The sequence below is a fragment of the Pelobates fuscus genome, chromosome 11 (genome assembly GCF_036172605.1).
Source record: "Pelobates fuscus isolate aPelFus1 chromosome 11, aPelFus1.pri, whole genome shotgun sequence".
Taxonomy (NCBI): domain Eukaryota; kingdom Metazoa; phylum Chordata; class Amphibia; order Anura; family Pelobatidae; genus Pelobates; species Pelobates fuscus.
This window is the reverse complement of record NC_086327.1, coordinates 32,671,384-32,693,209: the sequence shown is the minus strand read 5'-3', so window position 1 is coordinate 32,693,209 and position 21,826 is coordinate 32,671,384. Positions and strand designations below refer to the sequence as shown.

The 21,826-nt window shown below is 45.3% G+C and overlaps 1 protein-coding gene across 1 annotated transcript in view; it reads left to right on the top strand.

Moving 5' to 3' along the window:
* CBLC (Cbl proto-oncogene C) overlaps positions 1-21,826 on the top strand; it is a 70,323-nt gene that overhangs the window by 32,178 nt on the left and 16,319 nt on the right. Inside the window, exons 2-4 of the mRNA XM_063436884.1 lie at positions 17,153-17,299; positions 17,475-17,631; positions 21,297-21,418. Coding sequence (XP_063292954.1) covers positions 17,153-17,299; positions 17,475-17,631; positions 21,297-21,418 — 426 coding nt within the window. The remainder of the gene's footprint in view (positions 1-17,152; positions 17,300-17,474; positions 17,632-21,296; positions 21,419-21,826) is intronic.

The following is a 21,826-nucleotide window of genomic DNA, read 5'->3' as shown; positions in this document are numbered from 1 at the left end:
TAGCATAGTTATGGTAGCAGAAGGCCCTGTGTGTTGTCCCATGGTGAATAGTCAAAAGGTTTGACACTTGTCAGGATCGTTTAAATAGATTCTGTAGTGCCAGGAAAACAAACCTGTTTTCCTGGCACTATAGGCTCCTGCAGTGCCCCCCTCCCGCATTGCTGAAGGGGTTAAAAACCGGAGTCCGACTGATGTCCCTCGGCGCTGGTTCAGGCTCTGCCAACGCTCTTCCCACGCCGACGTCAGCCGGTGGGGCAGACCTAATGTGCATGCACGGCAATGGCGGCGCTTGCATTAGGATTTCCCCATAGGAAAGCATTATTCAGTATACTTTCCTATGGGGACAAATCTGACACTGGAGGTCCTCATGCAGAGCGTGAGGACGTCCAGCGTCAGATAACAGACCAAAGGTCAGTTTCGATTCTGGAAGTCCCTCTAGTGGCAGTCTGGTAGACGGCAACTAGAGTAGGAGTTAACCTTTAGAGGTAATTATTGCAGTTTCTCTGAAACTGCAATAATTACCACTGTAGAGTTAAGGGACATGGGACATTGCACCCAGACCACTTCAATGAGCTGAAGTGGTCTGGGTGCCTACAGTGTCCCTTTAAGACTACTGAAATTTCTAAGCAGAAGTTTCCACTTCTGCATTAGTGACATCAATCCCTACTCAATCACCAAAGACTGGCGAAATTGATGTCATTAATGAAGAAGTGGGAACTTCCATATTCGTGATAATATAAGAATGCGATAGACTGCGGGCAAAGATCAGACTGTTTGAAAATGGTTAGACTACTTACAGTTGGATAGAGCTTGGTGTCTCTTCATTCCATAGCCTCCTCAATATGATGTAGTGGTTATGGTACCTATAACGTCCTTTTGTGCTGTGATAGGTGTTGTAATTGGATTGTGTTTAAGTTGCATTCATAGTGTGCCCATATGTGCTCATGTGCAGAAAAGTAGTTTTCCTTTAACGTAGCATGTTTATTTTTCTGGTGACCGCGAAAATCCTTGATCTGGCAGCTTTTGAAGTACAAATCCTGCACAGGATTCTCTGAGACAAGAAAGTAAATTATTAATAAGAATGTAGGGATTTACTATTCTTTTAAAATTGAGGCACTTAAATTAAAAACTGAATCTTTGTATAAAACGCTTACCTTATAGTACTTATCCTATTGCAATGTGTTAGATGAGGTCTACTTTATTGTGTCTTTGTTATAAGGTGATCAAAAAAAGCCTTAGTAGATTTTATACCTATTCCAATTGGCCTTTTGTGAGTTAACCTGGTAATGTAAGCAGCAAGATAACCCCAATATCACTTTATACTTGTGAACATGTGGGATACATTTTTTAGACTTGTGCATGGTGAGAAATGTTGGTTATGCCACATCAATTTTTTTTTTTCCCAAAGGTAGAACGTTTTTGGGTACAACCAAAATACATTGGGATATTGATTCAGCTCCGTCAAATGTTGCCTCAAAATAAGACTGTAACCCAACCCCTCCACCCCACCAAAAAAGGAAAAATGGGCCAGTCAACATGTTACAAAATATATCCATAATATAATATGTATATAATTTGCAGTACATTGATGGGAGAATTTTCTTGCATTTGGTTCACAGGGAAGAGCTGTAAAAGAAATATTCAATTATATAGTTGGTAAACATACAATGATCAGCCACATTAAAACCACTTGCGTTATATCATGTAGGTCCCCCCTCGTGCTGCCATAAGAGCTCGATGTGTAAAGGCATGGACTCCACACAACCTCTGAATGTGTCCTGTGGCATCTGGCACCATGACGTTAGCAGCAGATCATTTAAGTCCTGCAAGTTGCCGGTGTGTGCACACAGTTGATCAATTTGTTGTCAGCACATCCCACGGATTCTCAAGCAGATTGAGATCTGGGGTTTGAAGGCCAAGGCTGGACCTTAAATCTGTCATGTTCTTCAAACCATCCCTAAACAATTTTATGAAGTTTGGCAGGGTGCATTAACCTTCTAAAAGTGGCCATTGCCATCGGGGAACACCATTGTCATGAAGGACTCCAAGTAACATCCACAGGAACGCCAGGACCCAGTAGAACATTGCCCAGAGCATAACATTGCCTCTCTCAGCGTGCCTTCTTCCCATAGTGCATCCTCAGGTAAACGATGCACACACACCCAGCCATCCACCTGAACTAAAAAAAGTGATTAATCAGACCAATCAATCTTATTATATTGCTCCGTGGCCCAATTCTGATGCTCATGTTCCTGTTGATTGGCAAGTACTAACCATTGCATACAAGAAACACCCCACAAGACTTGCTGTTTTGGAGATGCTCTGATCTTGTCATCTAGCCATCACTATTTGGCCCTTGTCAAAGTCACCCAGATTTTTTGCTTGTCAATTTTAACTGCTTACAACATATGACATTCAAAAAATGACGGTTCACACAACTTGGCAGGTGCCATTGTAATGATATAAGTAATGTTATTCACTTCACCTGTCAGTGGTTTTAATGTTGTCGCTGATCAGTGTATAATATATGATTATTAAGTATAGAACATGCAAATCTAGAATTTTTTTTTTTTATATATACTGCTCTCCTTTTTCCTCTTTTGCTCGCTTCTCAGTTAAACTATGAGTAAAATCATAGTAGATGATATTAAACTCATATTTATTAGAGCTGGACAAAGGGTTCCTCTTTATGTGAGACATTCTATCTCCTTGATTGGGACGATTTATTTTCCACTTTTTTTTTTTTTTTTCCTCATCATTTTTATATATATGTGTGTGTGTGTGTGTGTAGATATTCAGAGTATCCTTGCACTCACGCTTTGTAGCTGGTGTTGGCCGGGTGCTTGAAATCCAGGGAAAAACATATATTTGTAGATAATGATCAGCACTCTCGGACTTCTTTAAAGGATCACTATTGTATCAGGAAAACATAGTGGTTTTCCTGACACTATAGTGCACTGAGGGTGCCCCCACCCTCAGGGTCCCCCTCCCGTGGCGCTGAAGGGGTTAAAACCCCTTTAGCAGCTTACCTTATTCCAGCGCCGGGCTCCCTCGGTGCTGGTGACCTCTCCTCCCCCACCGATGTCACCCCCTCTGCCGATGTCAGCGGAGCTGAATGCGCATGCGTGGCAAGTGCCGCTCGCGCATTCAAGCTGTCAATAGGAAAGCATTTTTCAATGCTTTACTATGGACGCTCTGCGTGCTGGAGGCATAATATGCCTCCAGCGTTGCAGATGCGCCTCTAGTGCCTGTCCAGAAGACAGCCACTAGAGGCTGGCTTAACCCTGCAATGTAAACATGGCAGTTTCTAAGAAACTGCAATGTTTTCATCAGAAAGGTTAAAACCAGAGGGACATTGCACCCAGACCACTTCATTGAGCTGAAGTGGTCTGGGTGACTATAGTGTCCCTTTAACTACCTGTTTATCAGTGCGGACCTATTTTTGTGTTTGTATCTGACTTCAATGGTGGAATTGCTATTCAGTAAGCAGGGTTAACCTCCAATCCAGCCCTGAGTGGCGGGTGGGGGCCATGAAGTTAATGGGGGGGACCTACTGTCCTCCCCCCAGGCCCCCACCCCTGAGTGGCGGGTGGGGGCCATAATGATAATGAGGGGGGGGGGAACCTACTGTCCTTCCCCCACCTCTGTGCGGCGGGTGGGGGCCATAATGATAATGAGGGGGGGGACCATCTGTCCTCCCCCGCTGGCCCCCACCACTGAGCGGTGGGTGGGGGCCCTAAATAAAGATTAGGGGGGGACCTACTGTCCTCCCCCCGGCCCCCACCCCTGAGCGGTGGGTGGGACCCCTAGATAAGAATGGTGGGAGGGGACCTACCGTCCTCCCCCCTGGCCCCCACCCCTGAGCGGTGGGTGGGGTCCCTAAAAAAACAATAAGGGGGGTCCCTACTGTCCCCCCCCCCCCCGGCCGCCACCCCTGAGCGGTGGGTGGGGGCCCTAAATTAAAATCCCCCCCCCAATCAAGGTGAATAGGGGTCCCAAGCCTCTAGTCACCCCCTCCACCCAAATCAAACTATCCCCTACCTACCCCCCTCACTGTAAAAATAGTGAAGGGGGAATAAAATAACTAACCTGTAAAAAAAAATTAACTTACCGTTTGACGTCTTCTTTTTTCTAAAATCTTAATTTTTCAGCCCCAAAAAAGGCCAAATAAAAGCCATCATACCCGTCGAACTTAAAATAAAATAAAAAACCCGAGAGCAAAAAAAAAAAACCTGATGAAAAAGAAATAACCCGAGCGCAAAAAAATAATCCATCTTCACCCATGGAGGGCTCCGCGCAGACTGAGCTACGCAGGGCGAGGGAAGGCTTATAAAGCCTTGCCCCACCCTGCAATTAGGCTAAGAACACTCTGATTGGTGGGTTTAAGCCAATCAGAGTGCTCTGTGTCATTTTACACAGCGTGGGAAAGTTCTTTGGAATTTTCCCACGCTGTGTAAAATGACACAGAGCACTGTGATTGGATGGCTTGAAATCAATCCAATCACAGTGCTCTGTGTCATTTTACCTACTGTCCTCCACCCCCCACCCCTTACCATTTGACTGTGATTGGATGGATTTCAAGCCATCCAATCACAGTGCTATGTGTCTTTTTACACAGCGTGGGAAAATTCCAGAGAACTTTCCCACACTGTGTAAAATGACACAGAGCACTGTGATTGGATGGATTTCTAGCCATCCAATCACAGTGCTCTGTGTCATTTTACACAGCGTGGGAAAATTCCAGAGAACTTTCCCACACTGTGTAAAATGACACAGAGCACTGTGATTGGATGGATTTCTAGCCATCCAATCACAGTGCTCTGTGTCATTTTACACAGCGTGGGAAAGTGTTTTGGAATTTTCCCACGCTGTGTAAAATGACACATTTTTTTATGTGGCGGGCCCTTGAAGGGTGAAGATGGATTATGGTTTTTTAGTGTCTGATTTTTTATTTTTCGTCAGGATTTATTTTTTTGCGCTTGTTTTTTTAATTTTATTTTAAGTTCGATGGGTGTGATGGCTTTTTATTTGGCCTTTTTTGGGGCTAAAAAAATGAAGATTTTAGAAAAAAGAAGACGTCAAATGGTAAGGGGTGGGGGGTGGAGGACAGTAGGTGGGGGACCTACTGTCCTCCACCCCCCACCCCTTACCTTATTGTTATTTATGGGCCCCCACCAGCCGCGCAAGGCGATTATTAGGTTTTTTTGTTTTATTTTGTTTTTTTACAGTGAGCAGCCACAGGCTGCTTACTAGACATGCCCCTACCCGCGGTATAGCGAGTAGGGGCATATTATTTACTAATACTAAGTAATCTTTACTTAGTATTAGTAAATGTGGCTGAAAGACAGCTCCCTGATACCGTGGGAATTAGGGAGTTATCTACTAAGCGGCTGCAAGATGCAGCCACAGCACAAATAGGATTGGAGTTTCATTCATTCTAATGAAATTCCGACACGAACAAAGTGCCGAATTGCGTTCTAAAAGAAACGAACATACTGTTCTCATTGAGTTAGAACGCAATTCGGCAGTATAGTCTAAAATGACAGGAAGCATCGCGGGAACACAGAGGAAAGGTAAGGATTATGGGAAAATTGATCTGACCAGCGGAAATGAAGCACACTTTGCTCCTCCGCTGGTCAGAGCTGGTCAAGCGGAGGAATCCTCCATAAGGCAGTCCCTACTTTGACTTATGGTTTTAAAGAAAACTAAAGAAGACAGGAAGAAAAGAATAACAAATCCTGAGAGAGGGGGAGAAGAGGAAGAGATTGAGGAAAGGTAAGTTCGGCATGACAGTGCCGCTTTAACATGAAGGGATTAAGAAAAGCTGTAAAATAAACCTACAGAGTGCTTGGTTTATTTAGATGGGATTGAAGTACAGAAAAATAAACTACACCTCAGTAGCCTATGACCGATATTAACATTTGGGTTCCACCAGTTTTCATAAGTGACATATGAGACATAGACAGGTTTTGTTTGTGAGCAAATTGCTTATTTTTAGACTATGTTTAGATAGTCGTTTTTCTACCTGGAGATCTGGTAAAATAAATAAGTATACAGAGGAATCTAACAACATACCAATATATATATATTTTAACTGTGGCCAGGTTTGTATTTGACTTTGTGTTCATGCTTAAGTGGGAGATTATTTGCTTTAAGTAATTTGGACTTTGTTTGTAATGTCACTGAAACCATTTTGTCCGTGTATTTAAGAACAATATTTAGAGATCAATTTTGGGCCTTCACTGCTGAGTCATTTTTATTTGAAAATTATTTAACCATTTATTGGAAATCTAAGAATTACTGTTTAGAGATATATTTAAAAAAAAAAAAGACCCACAATTTAATTTTTTTTTATGTATTTGTCGATCGTTCCGAAAATATTGTCAGAATAATTTTTAATATTATATGGGATTGTACAGAACACTGGTGAGACCTAACTTGGAGTATTGTACGCAGTACTGGAGATCGTATGTTCAGAAGGATATTGATACTTTGGAGAGCGTTCAGAGAAGGGCTACTAAACTGGTTCATGGATTGCAGGATAAAACTTACAAGGAAAGGTTAAAGGATCTTAACATGTATAGCTTGGAGGAAAGACGAGACAGGGGGGATATGATAGAAACCTTTAAATACATCAAGGGAATCAACACAACACACACAGGTATAACAAATAATTTAAAAAAATCAAATTTCTTGCTTGAGGGCACTATTAAGGGGAATTATGTAATCTGTAGCACTGTAACTTCATAAAACGACAACAGAATGTAAAAAAAAAAAAAAGGTCTGTACATGAACAAAATGCCCATATATAGAAGATGCAAGGGTGAAAAATTCCAGAAGACTTTACAAATAATCAATGTAATATACTGATTGACATTGAGCCCTCCCCCGCTATAATTTTTATAATGTATAAATGTTCTAATTAAAATTTGCATACTATGTGGGAGGTGGAAAAAGTGGTCTTGCAGTAATTTTATACAAATTATCGCGTCGGAGAAAAACGGGTTAATGATGTAATAAAAAGAGTGGGAGAAGGGTCAGCGCTAGTATAAATACAATAAAGGCAGCGGCCCAACAAAGGGTAACCCTCAAACCCTCTGAAGATAAAACATGTGACACAAAAAAAACAGAAGAAGGGCTGCGCCAAGAGGTAGGTATTAATAATAAAAGTAGTAATATTAGTATATACAATAGTCCCAAGACAATATAATTAGTATAGTCTCACTAACTCAGTGGGACTAAAGTTCTAATAAAATCACCAAAAAGATGAAATAAAAGCCAAAATATAGTCTCACACAGAGGTACATGTCTTTATGGAGTGCTAAATTTTGGGTGTAGTGTCCTCAAGTTGTTCAGCCTTCTTGCTCGTATGTAAAACAAGAATGGAAAAAACCTATGGTGCACTATGTATTGACAAGTGAAGATAAAATAAATGGATAAGTAAGTTCAACTCACATTTGTAAGAGCTATATCCAGCTCGGGTGTGAAGAGCATGCAGTGGTATAACCCCCCCTTAAAGAATATGTAATAGGAGTCCTCCAGAGGGGTGATGTCCAACACTCAGGAGAGGAAAAAATAAAAAGACCACTAATCGTGCTCTCAGTAAAATAAAAATGCAATAAACATAAGTAAAATTGTACTCACAAGTGGAGTGCAGGCAAACTGCACTATGGTATCAGCGTGGGTGGTATGATCCCCACCTCAGGATATACTTGGAGTCAAACTAAGGTAAAAGCAGGTAAAAGAAGCCAGGCAAAAAATTCCAAATATAAAAATGTGTAATTAAAAGATGATTGGCATGGGGGCGGAGCCTGACCGCCAAGCGAGGTGGACGCCGATTCCATGAGCTCCGGCCCGGCGGGCAAAAATCGGTGAAATAACATCGGCTTTGAAGCCCAAAGACTCACGAAGGTGCACTACCCACGTTAGGAGTGCACCACAGAAGCGAGGGATACAACTCCGACGCCCGCCGAGACCGGGGGCACTGAATGCCAGGTGCAGCCTACCAGAGCTGGTATCGGGGTGAGACGGCCGCTCTCCCCGACCACGGACCTCCTGGGCGACTCGGCAAGCTCCATACCCCCCGCCCTTGGACGGGTGGGGGTTATCCCGGTCCCCACTGACCACTCTGAGCCCGCTGACGGATTCACCGGTTGTGCAGCCTGCAGGGGTACTACCCCAACGAGACGCAGCTAAGATGGCAACCCAGCAAAGGCCTAAACCAAACAACACATGCACCCAGCCGCCAGTGCAGCCCATGGAGGCTTTTGACCAGCTATGTATAAGCTTTTGGAAGACACTCGGCACCCAAGGAATGACTCGGCGTCAAGCGGTGAGAGCAGTGTCCAAATGGATCCGCCCTGTTGCTCGACGCCGCCACTATGATCCCCTACCTCATGCTCCCAGAGCAGCTATCCGGCTACGCAGAAGCCAGCGATCGACAAAGCGGGAAAAGGCGCCAAGATGCTCAGGCATAAGCACCAGCTCCCACACCCGCTGGAACCCTACACAAGCCCCACACACACGCACCTCACCGGATCCAAACTCCAGAGACCAGCACGGCACACTTCTGCCCCTTATGATCACAGCATCCAACCGGGTCGCAACACAAGGGCCCACCCCACAGCATAACGATGAAGCTAAATCCCACCGCAGAGACACCATCGAGGGGGCTCCTAACGCCAAAATCAGGGAAATCCCAGCACTGGGCATCGGCTGAAGCACCCAAAGCTGAGCCTCACGGCAGACATGCCCTACACTGCAAACTAAGAGCATGTTACAGCTAGCGAGATGTGTAGTATACTCCCCAGGGGACTTGTACATTGCTGATATTCTTAAATTACTACTCCCCTGGCACTTATCACGATCCATGCCTTGCTGAAGATTTGTGCCACAGTACAACTGTGTGATCCAGTGACCCCCTGGGTGAATTTTGTGCACACCTGCATTGCTAGTATTGTTTAAGCGAACTGTCTTTAACCTGTGCCCACCTACTAGGTGAAGGTCCCCATAGTGTTGAGCTTTTACACTTATAATACCCGTCAGCATGCTTAGAATTCTACAACATACCCGAGCACCCTAAATCTGCCCTCCCTATTACTGGGACGACAGGCTGCCAATTTAGCGAACAGGCTACACGGATCCAGAACTTATCAAGCTACTGCCAATCTGTTTCCACTGTTCCTTCATAAAGCGTAGTTAAGAATCCCGTTCATCTCCCTCCCTAACACGCTCAAAACAACAGCGTAGTACCTCTGTAAGAAATTACCCTGCTAGCATCAACCCACGAATAAGCTTATTCATATAGATATGTTAATCTAAGAAAATCTAGTTTCCTCTTGACATATGCACCGTCGTTATTCGGCAGGTGCCATTTTAGTTTACCTTAAATAAAACACTGACACCGAATTTATCTGTTGGATTATAACGTCCACAGCTTTATTAATTATTAAATATGTAAATAAATAAATTAACAATTTAGGGTCATTGTCCATCTAACATTATATTACTATCCCCCCGTACAATACCCCTGACAATGACCCTATCTTTTGAACAATAATTAACATTCACTTAACATATAACCAGAAACACACGGCCTACCAGAGAGGCCCCAAAACCATCTGTTAACTGTAGGGGTGTACCCAGACACCCCTACCCCCTAGGTTCGTAGCCACCGAAGAGCTTGAACCTACCAACATCTAATCCATCTGGCCTACTCCAGCCTAGGCCTTGGCCTGTCCATTCCCAATTCCATCTAACTCCTGGCTTTAACACGCCCTGTTCCCGCCGCTGTGACCAAACGGGATCAAAACTCAACTATAGGGAGGGAGGGTGGGACAAGTGACAGGTCAGTGCAATTCAGATTAACTGGCTCCTCACTTAAGATGGCCGCCTATTTACACTACCTGACTCCTCCCCTACTTAGCCCCGCCCTGAACATCCCAAACCTTTCCACCTGCCTACTTCCTGGCCTTGTCAAGGCCCACTCCCCTGTTTCACTGTTCCATGGGCTTCATGACATATGCACCGTCGTTATTCGGCAGGTGCCATTTTAGTTTACCTTTAATAAAACACTGACACCGAATTTATCTGTTGGATTATAACGTCCACAGCTTTATTAATTATTAAATATGTAAATAAATAAATTAACAATTTAGGGTCATTGTCCATCTAACATTATATTACTATCCCCCCGTACAATACCCCTGACAATGACCCTATCTTTTGAACAATAATTAACATTCACTTAACATATAACCAGAAACACACGGCCTACCAGAGAGGCCCCAAAACCATCTGTTAACTGTAGGGGTGTACCCAGACACCCCTACCCCCTAGGTTCGTAGCCACCGAAGAGCTTGAACCTACCAACATCTAATCCATCTGGCCTACTCCAGCCTAGGCCTTGGCCTGTCCATTCCCAATTCCATCTAACTCCTGGCTTTAACACGCCCTGTTCCGCCATAGCACATGACTTGATCCCTTAAGGACATGTGCGCCCCCCACCACCCTGAAACAGGGCCAAGCTAATCCCTTCCTGAAAGCCTAGATTGAGCAAGTCACAACCCACGTCTGACAAGTGTACCCCGTCTCTCCTAAAATAGCCCGGAAGCATGTCCTCCAGTTCCCTATGCCGAACTACAATACCCCCCAATCGCCGCACAAAACTCGCCATTGCCCTGTTAACCTTGCCCCTGCATCGAGCCACTGCAGCTGGATCCCTGGCGTGCCGCCACGTGAAACGGGGGACCATTTCCGACCACACCACCACCACGCCAGGGACCAGGTCCAACAGCCGATCCACGTCTCTCTTCATCCGTCTAACCAACTCCCTTTGCGGAATCAGACCCAAATCATTCCCACCCCCGTGTAATAAAACTATGTCTGGAGCAGACCCCCCGGCCAACCTGCTAAACAACAAACTACTAAGGCTTTGCCAGCTAAACCCCCTAAAGCCAAACCAAGAAATCGACACTTCTCCTTGAGTAAAACCCAGCTGTGCTCCACTTCTCCGAACAGCAGCCCTCTTCTGAGCCCAATAGACATACGAGTGGCCCCAGATCCACACTTTCCATCCTGCAAAGAAAAACACGTTAATACCAAAACAGATGGATTCCACTTCCATCACAGCATCCCATCGCCCTGCTCACACCAGCCTATCTGGTCTAACGTATGATCTAAAACGCAAGGATTCCCACCTCCCTATGCGTTTAATCCTCTCGTCCCCCAGTCCCAGCCGTGCGGCCTCAGTTGCCGCCCCAATTCTAAAGGAGTGAGTCCCAAATTGCCCTGGCTCTAGGCCCAGCTTACTTACCCCCATCCTAAACACCCTCGCGAACTGGAAGCGCGACAGGGCCGAGCCATCCTGGTGCACCAAGAAGCAACCATCACCCCCCGGGCGCAATGCCCGGTACTCCGACCCCTTTTCAACTGGGCACACCCCTGACCCAGGCAACCCGAACAGCACCACTGCGCAACCTTTGCCAAAAATGTCCGTCTTCGAACGGCGTAACTGAATTCGCACCCTGTCCTCGCGAACCTCCACATCTGTGAGCTGAAGACCCCCAAGGCCCTTCTTGTTTGCGCTCACCAACTCCCCGATCCGAAAAGCCCCGAAAAAAGCCCACACAAATGCCACCGTGAACAACGACACCTCAAATGTGGAGCTGCAAATACCCGGAAGAACGCCCACCAGCTCCCGCAACAATTCAAAGGACACTGGTCTACGCGAGTCAACCGTTTTCTTCCCCCTCTTGAATCCCTTCACTGCCTGACGGACCAGGAAGTGTTTGGTATCATCAACCCAGCCATTGAACTTAAACAGGAAAGCCAAGGCAGAGAGATGCCTATCCACCATGGCAGGCGACGCCTGAGCCGCGAACAGTCGACAGAGTAACCACAAAAGTGCATCCAAGCGTTGCCCCTCCGTAGGGGCGCTACTCACCTGAGCCACCGTCTCGTCCCACAGTTTCCAAACCTTTACGTAGGACGCCCACGTGCTCGGCGCCAGTGACCTCCTCACACAGTCTCCAAGCAGGCCGTCCCGAGTTGCCACATCACACCCGGGCACTCCTGACCCTGGGCCAGCGCGTCCGGCGCAGCCTCCCGGAAGCGTTCCCACTGAAAACGAGACAGTGAGTCAGCCACCACGTTCTGGAGCCCCGGGATGTGCCTAGCCCTGAACACTATGTTGAATGACATACAACTAAGTACTAATTGTCGAAGCAGGCGTACTACCGGGGGCGACGAGGCGGTCAAGCTATTGATCGCTTGCACTACCGCCATGTTATCGGAATAGAATACCACCTTTTTGTCAGCCAACTCCGTACCCCAGAGTACCACCGCTACAACGATGGGAAACAACTCCAAGAACGCCAAGTTCTTAATCAGAGGACTCACCTTCCACGGTTCCGGCCACGCCTCCGCGCACCACTTACCTGCCAAGTAGGCCCCAAAACCAACACTGCCGGAAGCGTCTGTAAACAACTTCATTGCTGCCGACGACACCGTCGGTTCCCGAAAGAACACTGTCCCGTTAAAGTTGCCCAAAAACTGTTCCCAAACCCCCAAATCGTCCTTCATCTCGGCCGACACCCGAATGTAGTGCGACGGCCGCCGCACCCCACTCGTTGCCTGCGCCAACGTCCGGCAAAATATCCTCCCCATGGGGATCACCCTGCACGCAAAATTAAGGCTCCCCACGAGGGACTGGAGCCCCCGCAAGGTCACCTTCCTTGCCCCCTTGACCACGTCCACTAGCTGTCGCAGATGCCGCAGCTTATCCCTAGGCAGCCTGCATTCCCCGAGCTCCGAATCAATTTCGAGACCCAAGAAGCTAAGGCACGTGGTGGGGCCCACCGTCTTGTCCCCCGCCAACGGCACCCCAAAGGTATGCGCCACCCGCTGAAAAACCCTCAGTACCTGAGCACACCGCTCAGAGTCCCGTGGGCCGACACACAGAAAATCATCCAGGTAGTGCACTACAGCACCCCCTGCCGATTCCGTGCGCACCACCCATTCCAAGAAGGTACTAAACTTCTCGAAGTAAGCACAAGAGATGGAACAACCCATAGGCAGACACAAGTCCACGAAGATTGCACCCTCAAAGTGACACCCCAACAGGTGGTGACAGTCCGGGTGTATGGGCAGCAGCCGAAAAGCCGCCTCCACGTCCACCTTGGCCATCAGCGCCCCACGCCCCGCTCTCCTAACCAGCTCGACGGCTTTGTCGAATGACGTGTAGGAGACCGAGCATAGGTCGGCGTCGATGTCATCATTCACCGAAGACCCTTTCGGGTGCGATAAATGATGAATCAGACGAAACTTTCCCTCTTCCTTCTTGGGAACCACCCCCAATGGTGACAACCTCAAATTCGCCAAGGGCGGAGCCGGAAATGGCCCTGCCATCCTCCCAGCTTGCACCTCCTTGGCCAACTTCTCCCGCACAACCCCCGGGTGTTCCCTGACCGACCTGAGGTTCTCACAAGGTGCCCCCGGCCCCGTGGCTTTGAAGGGAATTTTGAAACCCTCGGCAAATCCCGCCCGAAGGAATTCTGCCACAGCCTGATCAGCGTATTGCCTTAGCCAAGGCAACATCGCGCCTACCTTCACTGGTGACACCCCCAGCGGGAGCTGTGGGAGCGGCCGCTCCCGCTGCTCCTCCCCCTGTGGCCGACTTACCTTTCTTGAAGCACCTGTTGACCCCGTGGTTCCCGCCGCACCCTGAGCATTCGTGCCGGAATCTACAAGCGGATCCCCACTTACACTGTCCTTCGTTGAAGGCCCAGCAGGCACCTTTCTTTTGACCTGCCGCCACCGCCCCCCCGGGAGCGGTGCCGGCAGTCCCTGGAAAGGGCGCACTATTTTGCGCCATCATTAACCGCATCCAAAGCGGCAGGTCCATTTGGTCCCAGCGCATGGAAGGGTTGGCCGCCAGTCGCTGGCGGAACTGCTCGTCATACCTCCACCATGCCAACCCACCATAGGTGCGGTATGCGTCCCCGATTCCGTCCAAGTAACAAAACAACTGGGAGCAGCACTCCGGCCGCTTCTCCCCAATAACACTGGCCAAAATGCAAAAGGCTCGCAGCCAGTTGCCGAAGGTTTTCGGTATCTTGCGATACCTTCGCCTTTTCTCCTCCTCCTCCTTCTTGGCGTCTTTTTTGTCCTCCTCTTTTAAATCTAAGAATTCCTCCAGGGGAAGAAGGGAAAATATTTCCACGAATTCCCCTTTCGCAATCTTCTCCTTCACCTCCCCCTTCAAATGGCAACCCAACGGCCCCGCGAAGGACACATGTACATTCTGACGTGCTGCCTCCGTAATGTCCCCCCCCGTCACGTCGAGTACCCCGTCCCCCACCGATGATCCGTCAGGCTTATCAGTGGGACGCGTTTCCTCCCTAGTACCACCTGTCACTCCTGAGGATACCCCCACCAACCCCGACCCACTGCCTTCACCTGCTGACCAAACCCTATCAAACCTAAGTGGCTCCCTATCCTCTGACCACGAATCTATAAATGATTTCAAACAATGTATGAATGTCCCCGGGTGTGGTGTAGAGGTAGACTCACCGCTGATGCCCCTGGCCGCCGCAGGCCGCGGGGTTGCTGTCCCTCCATCCGCCATTTCTGACACTGGAGCTCCCAGTAGACGCCGACTCCTGCCCGCCTGGTCCCTCCTCGGAACCGCTGGTGAGTTACTCCGCGACCTGTAAGGAGAAGACATCCTGGGTAGTCTGCCCGAGTAGCTCCCTACCCGCCCTTCCTCCCTACGCTCTTCTCCGACTGCCCTGGATCCTCTCCACTGCTCTTTCCGACCTCCCTTGCTGAGCTCTCCCCGTCGCTGCTCCCTGAAGCTCCTCTCTGAAGATCTCGATCCACTGTGCCTTCTGCTCCGCCTCCCCTCCTCTGACCTGGACCTCCTTCTCCTCTCCCTGACGCTGAACCTGGACTCACTGCGGCCTAGCCGTGAATGGCTCCTGTCCCTGCTGTCCCGTCCTCCCGACCAGCTCCTGTCACTGCTGCACCTGGCGCCGCTGCTGCGCCGCTGGCCGCCCCGGCCCTTTGCTGCCGCTTCCTTTTCACTAGGCCGTACCTGAGGGCAGCCGGATGGGCCCCCCCGCTCTATACTGCCATCTCTAGTTCCCCGGTATCGTGCTGACACCACAGGCTCTCCCACAGCCGCTGCGCCTGGCCCCCCACCGGCCGCCCCGTCTGACCCTGCCCTAGCCCCTAAGGATAGGCCGCCTGTCGCTTTCCTAGCTCCAGAGACCCTCTGAGCCGCCCGACCCGCTCCGCTGTCCTCTACTCCTAGTCTACTGATCTCAGTCCTGGCCCTCCCTCCGGCCGCCCCTTCGGATCCCTTGCTGGCCTGGTCTCCCCGCACTGCCTGGCGGACCGCTGGTGCTGTAGTAACCCGACTAGTATTCCCACCTTGCCCCTCAGTGATACCGCTGGAGGTTGACTCACCGGGACGCTCAGTCCGTTGCCCACTGGCCGCGTGGGTGAACCCATCCGCAGCCGCATGGTCCACTGGAGGTGCCGCAGTCCCTCTTTCCGCTGTCCCGCCGGCCGCCATTACGCGGGGCGCCTTCTGACTTCGTGGCCTCCGTTTTGCGCCCACAGTCGCCTGCCCGGCGGGTCCGCCCGAAGGCGCCTGCCGCATTCCCTCCGCCGCCGCCGTGCTCGGTCCGGCCTCCGAACCGCCGACCGCTGAAGGGCTCCTCCGCCGCCGGGCCGCTGGGGCCTCTCCCGGGCTCAACCTCTGTGGCGGCCTGGTCCTCCGCGCCGACCTCCTCTCCGGTCCCTCCGCGTGGGTGGTAGCAGCCCCGATCTGTTCATGCAGCCACGCCAGCCCTCGATCACGAACCGCCGCCCGAACTCCGTCCAGAATCTCCTCTAGGGACGCCATTACCTGCAGAGGGAGAAAAAGAAAAAAGAACTCCGCCGACCAGCCACAAGTGACAGGTCAGTGCAATTCAGATTAACTGGCTCCTCACTTAAGATGGCCGCCTATTTACACTACCTGACTCCTCCCCTACTTAGCCCCGCCCTGAACATCCCAAACCTTTCCACCTGCCTACTTCCTGGCCTTGTCAAGGCCCACTCCCCTGTTTCACTGTTCCATGGGCTTCAAACCTTTAAAAAATGTGCACAGTTTTTTCTCATGCCATGTAATGTTTTGCTATTGAAAGGCTTCCTACAGCTGTTGTGGCGTAGCAAGCCAAACTGTTCAAATCTTGCACAAACAAAAATAAAGAATTAAAAAAAAAAAAAAGATGATTGGCGCAATCTTGTAACCAAAAAAAACTTTTATTAAGAAAATTGCACAATTAAAATAACCATAACGCATTTCGCCACTAAGCCTTTTTCAAATGGGATAAAAAAAATAATAATTAATGATGTACTGAGTCCAGCTTCTGTACTGGGCCCACTTCTTTTTTATCTAATGATCTTGCACTAAGCATCGGAAGTCGTGGTAGTCTGGTAGAATGCCACTTGTGCATTTGTTTTTTTACAGGACTGAGCACCAAAGTAGTAGATGAGATTTAATGTGTATACGTTGAAATACATGTTAAGACCCCACTTTGAATTAATAGTATTCTTCTGAGCACCTGTTGTAACAAGAATATCATGGGAAGGAAAAAGTGGTGTCTCTAAAAACTGTTCATTAGCAGGAGTGTACAAAGGAAAATCGGACATTTATTGAGGTTACAATAGAAGAAAATGTTCTTTAAATTGTCTTTGTATCATATTTTGCTATTAAAAAAAATCTTATACATTTTATTATTTTTTTGGAAAAAAAAGATTGTTTAAAATTATAGTTCATATACAAAGAATGTGATTGTCATATTGGACTCAGAAAATAATTGAATTTTAATATTATGGCACAACAGGAAACCATTTCAAACTGGAGTTTTCAACTTCTTTTTGATCAATATCAGAAATAGAAATGCCAAATGCTGAATTTGGAACTATTTGTCTTTTTTTTTTTTTCTCAACCTATCGTATATGACTATTTAACATTATGCAATTGTTTACAAAATATAGACATGTTCTAGGCTATGCTTACTATCTGGGTCATATTTGATCTAAGAAATGCACTACGTTTCATTCTGGTGAAGTAATATCTCTCCATCAAATTTTCCAATAGGCGGAATCTCACCAAGATGTCATTAATCTTCAGTCACATTTTGTCTGAGCTTAAAGCTTTTTTTCCGGGGGGACAATTTCAAGGAAATTCATATCGAGTTGTTAAACAAGAGGCTGCTAAATTCTGGACTCAAAAATTTGCAACAAGGTAAGTAAACAAAGTACAAGATGAGCAATATGATTTTTCATTAATTCATTAATGCCTTACTTACATATTTTTCATTAATTCCTTACTTACATATTGCCATACAAACCCAATTTCAGGGTTTAATGTTCACCCTATATTACAAAGTTATTGTTATCCTTTTTTTAAATTATAACAGGTGCTTGGTGAAGTGGAGTGAATTTAAAGCAGGACTTAACACTGTACACCCGGTAGGCGACGGACCCCTTGAATCTGCACTACGCAGCACTATTGACCTCACCTGTAATGACTGCATCTCGGTATTTGAGTTTGACATCTTCACACGGCTTTTCCAGGTAAAGACTTCCCAAATAATTTAGCAATCTTTATTTATTCATTAAATAGTATTTATTTTTTTAAATAACTGTTATGTCTTTATTTATGCTAAAGTAATATAAAAAAATACGAACAATAAGGATGTGGCATTCTGTGCTTGAACAGGTGGTTTTATCAGCCTCTATGCTTAACAGATGATCGAACAGCAACTGGATGAATACTTGCAAAAATATAATATTCAGGGATATATATATATTTTTTTTAATATGTGGGGTAACAGCTTCTTAATACACGGAGAGATCTAACTGCCATTCTGGGGTCAAGAAGGATTTTTTTCCTAGTTTGTTGCAAAATTAGAAAGTGCTTCAAACTGGGTTTTTTGCCTTCTTTTGGATAAACAGCAAAAACATTTGTGAGAAAGTCTGAAAGTCTCTTTTCAGCCCATGTAATGATGTTATACAGATAAATCCAAGATAAACAGGCCAGGTAAGTATTCACAGAACTGGTCAGTTGAAGTACTGCCACTTCTGAAATTCACACTATTGTTTTAAACATTGAAATTCAACTCTAACTTCTGTTAACCTTTTTTCACGTTCTATTTTGTTTTCTTTTACATTTATATTCTGGATTTAGCAAGTAACTTACCACTCCAGTTCAGGTCAGGCACAGCCAGGGCACTAATTGCAAATGAGGATAAGAAATATAATTTTTTTTTTTTTACGCCAGAATGCAAAGTAGAAACCTTATAACATTGGAATCCAGGCGCACCCGTCATCTTTCCAGCCTTGTGTTTAAGAGCTTTTCTGGGAAACTCCCACCCTACCTGAACACAATGATTTCCCCACTTCCTATAACCTCTGATCCAGTACCAACACTTTACTTAGTCTACCTCAATACAAAAAGAAAGCAGCCCGATCATCCTTCTCCTACAGAGCGCCGCAATTGTGGAACGACCTCCCGCACAATTTAAAATCTTCCCTAAGCCTAAAGTCCTTTAAGAGATCCCTCTCTACATACCTCAAAACAGAATGCACCTGTCATGGTTGATTATATATGTCCTACCTGTTCTGTTAAATGTTGTATTTATTGTGTATTAATATTGTTTTTGTATTTTATTGTACCCTAACTGTAACAATGCAATGATTTGTGGGACATATTTGAAAACGAGAGAAATCGCAATGTATCTTTCCTGGTAAAATATTTTATAAATAAATAAGATGGAGACTCACAATTACGGCTAAAGAGGTGTAGATTGCTTAATTTTTTTTTTTTAACACCTCATAAATAAATATTTGTAAACGATAAGGGATAAGGAAGCATAATATTACATTTCCGGGGATGAGACTGTTTCACTTTAACATGGCGTTGAGTGGTGTAGCGAGATGTTGTGAGATATAGGTTTACAAGCATATGTTGGATAGTAAGGATGAATGAATATTAATGTTTTCGTCTGATAAACACATCTAGAACATAAAGCTTTAAAGCATGCAGGGTTATTCACTAATGTGAGAATTCAAAGTCAATTTACAATTTGGACAAAATATCTAAATTGGAAAAGTTATCTAAATCAGGTATGTTTTAAAGTTTGCCTACTTTGTCTTCAAATTTTAAATTCACTTTGACTTCTCAATTTAGTGAATAGCCCAGGAAGTCATTTTTGTCAACGTTTCAATGTAGCACTGTAATACATATATTGTACTTCTTCAGCGAGAAGATCAACATAAATCTGTCATTAGGTGGGAATTAACTGGTAATATCTGCAGGCGGAAGCCTACATGGAAAGACTTGATTGGATTGAAGCTTGGCTTGCAACATTCTGCTGAGTTTGTATTTTGTACCTTTACAGCATCAATCATCTATAACCCCAGACTCCACGTTTACATGTTTTTAAATAAACTTTAGAAAACAAAACAAACAAAAAACAATCTATACTTTATACTACATCTAACCTCACATAATCACCTTGAAATACAGGTTTGTCCTATGTTTATACTGTGCTAAGAATACTAGCAAAATGACTTGTATGCATGCACTTTCTTCCAACCATCTCACCTTCATGAGAGATTTTCATGTGCATCATATACAGAAGATCCAAACAGAGTACCATTTACCAAATGCTAAGCCTGAGTGGCTTTCAGTGGACCAGTGAGAGGAACTCATTCCACGACAGCCTGAGTATAACGATATCTGCTGCTTAACTGGCGTTACATTTCTTGGCGTTATGATACATCTACGGTTAATTTCTGGTGGCAGGCGCTATATCACTAAGTAGCTTGTATCGCATGTGATACTGTATACGTCTGTTTTCTTCAGGCTGTAATTCCCCCAAAATTATCCCCAAACAACTTTTTTCTGGTCCTTTATTAAACTATAGTCTACATTTAACAGCTTGAATTTTTTTTTATTAATTTGAAAGTTTTTAGTGGCATTTAAACTTAAACCACTGATGTTTATTATTGATGTAGTTGCAATCAAATGTTATACATAGTTTAGTATTCTGTCTTAGTTAAAGGTCATTGTTGGGAGTTGAGCTGCAACTTGAACAACTGGGATGCGTGTGAACCCACTGGCTCTTTACATACGTTGTTACAATGGTATCGTAATTGAAAACCCTATGTCTTCGAAACACCAGTTGTTGTTAAACCCATAAAATGATCATTTTTAAATAAAGCTCTATTCGGTCCAGCTCTCTGAAGACCTATGTTTTGTGGATCTAAAATACTCACAAAATTTCTCCTTCTTTGTCTGTGCTGTGTTCCAACCAAACTTGACATAACTTGGGATAAAACTGGTTCAGCTTCATTATATATTGAAGTCATAGTGATTATTTTAGTTATTTATATCTGATTAAGGTAGAAAGTTTTAATTTTGTTATGCCCATATGAAGGAATTTTCAACACGTGAATCTGGATTTCATGGTTTACCCCAAGCTCATTATCTAATGATAATTGATCATATTCTCAGGGTCACAGAGTCTGGAGCTGACTCTCTCATATCCTACAGTATTTTAGGGTCATGTTTAATGTAATGAAAACATACTGATTTTTCTGATCTGGGATCAAAACAAGTTTTGCTTAATGAAGAAGTTTTGATGTATAGATCATGCCCCTGCAGTCTCACTGCTAAATTATCTGTCATTAAGGAGTTAAATCACTTTGTTTATACAGCCCTACTAACCCCTCCATGCATGTGACTTTCATAAGCATTCCTAAACACTTCCTGTAAAGAGCGATCTAGTGTTTAAACTTCCTTTATTGCACAGTCTGTTTAATTTAGAATTTCTTATCTCCTGCACCATTAATAGCATGCTAGACTCTGGAGGAGCCTGCTGTGCGTGATTAAAATTCAGTCTACAGAGCTTAAAGAGATTAAAACTACAGAGATTAAAACTTCAAAAGCAAGTTAACCTCTCTTTTTTTTTTTCAAGTGGCTGTGTCAATCACAGCCATGGGAGGTGTGGCTAGGATGGCATAATCAGAAACTATAGTGATTTAACTTCTAAATGGTGGAGAATTAAGCAGTGAGACTGCAGAGGCACGTCCTATACACAAAAAGTACTTAATTAAGCTGAAGTTTAACTTAAACCCTACAGCTAGATACATCTAGTAATAGTACTCATTCATTGATTTCCCATCTATGATTCAACGCCCCTTTCCCTTAATTTATTTTTTTTTTTTGTACCCAGCCTTGGGACACTTTATTGCAGAATTGGATGTTGCTGGCAGTCACACACCCTGGATATATGGCCTTCCAAACATATGATGAGGTTAGAGATCACCTGCAAGGAAGCATACATAAACCTGGGAGGTATGTTTTTTATTGTTAACTATATTAAATTATTTCAATTGTGACAATTATTTCATTGTAGGGAAAATGTATCGATGAAGACCTAAAAAACAAGCCAGAATGCCAAGCAATACTGCACTATGTTTGGTTGTATGTACTGTTATCACCTTTCTTGTGTTTTAGTTATACCTTTTTCTAATTTTTCATTGCTAAACAGACGTTTTTTTATTTTTATTTTATTAAGACATATTTCATACTTAAAACCCCCGATGATATATGCAGTCATCAAAGTCTCATTGCATGTATAAGGAGTGAATTGATGTTCATCTATAAAGTGTGACTATTTGGTGCCATACGTGTAAATGCCACAAACCACCTAGTCCTAGTTATATAGTCGATGTTTGAATGTTAATAGTTTCACCTTTGTTA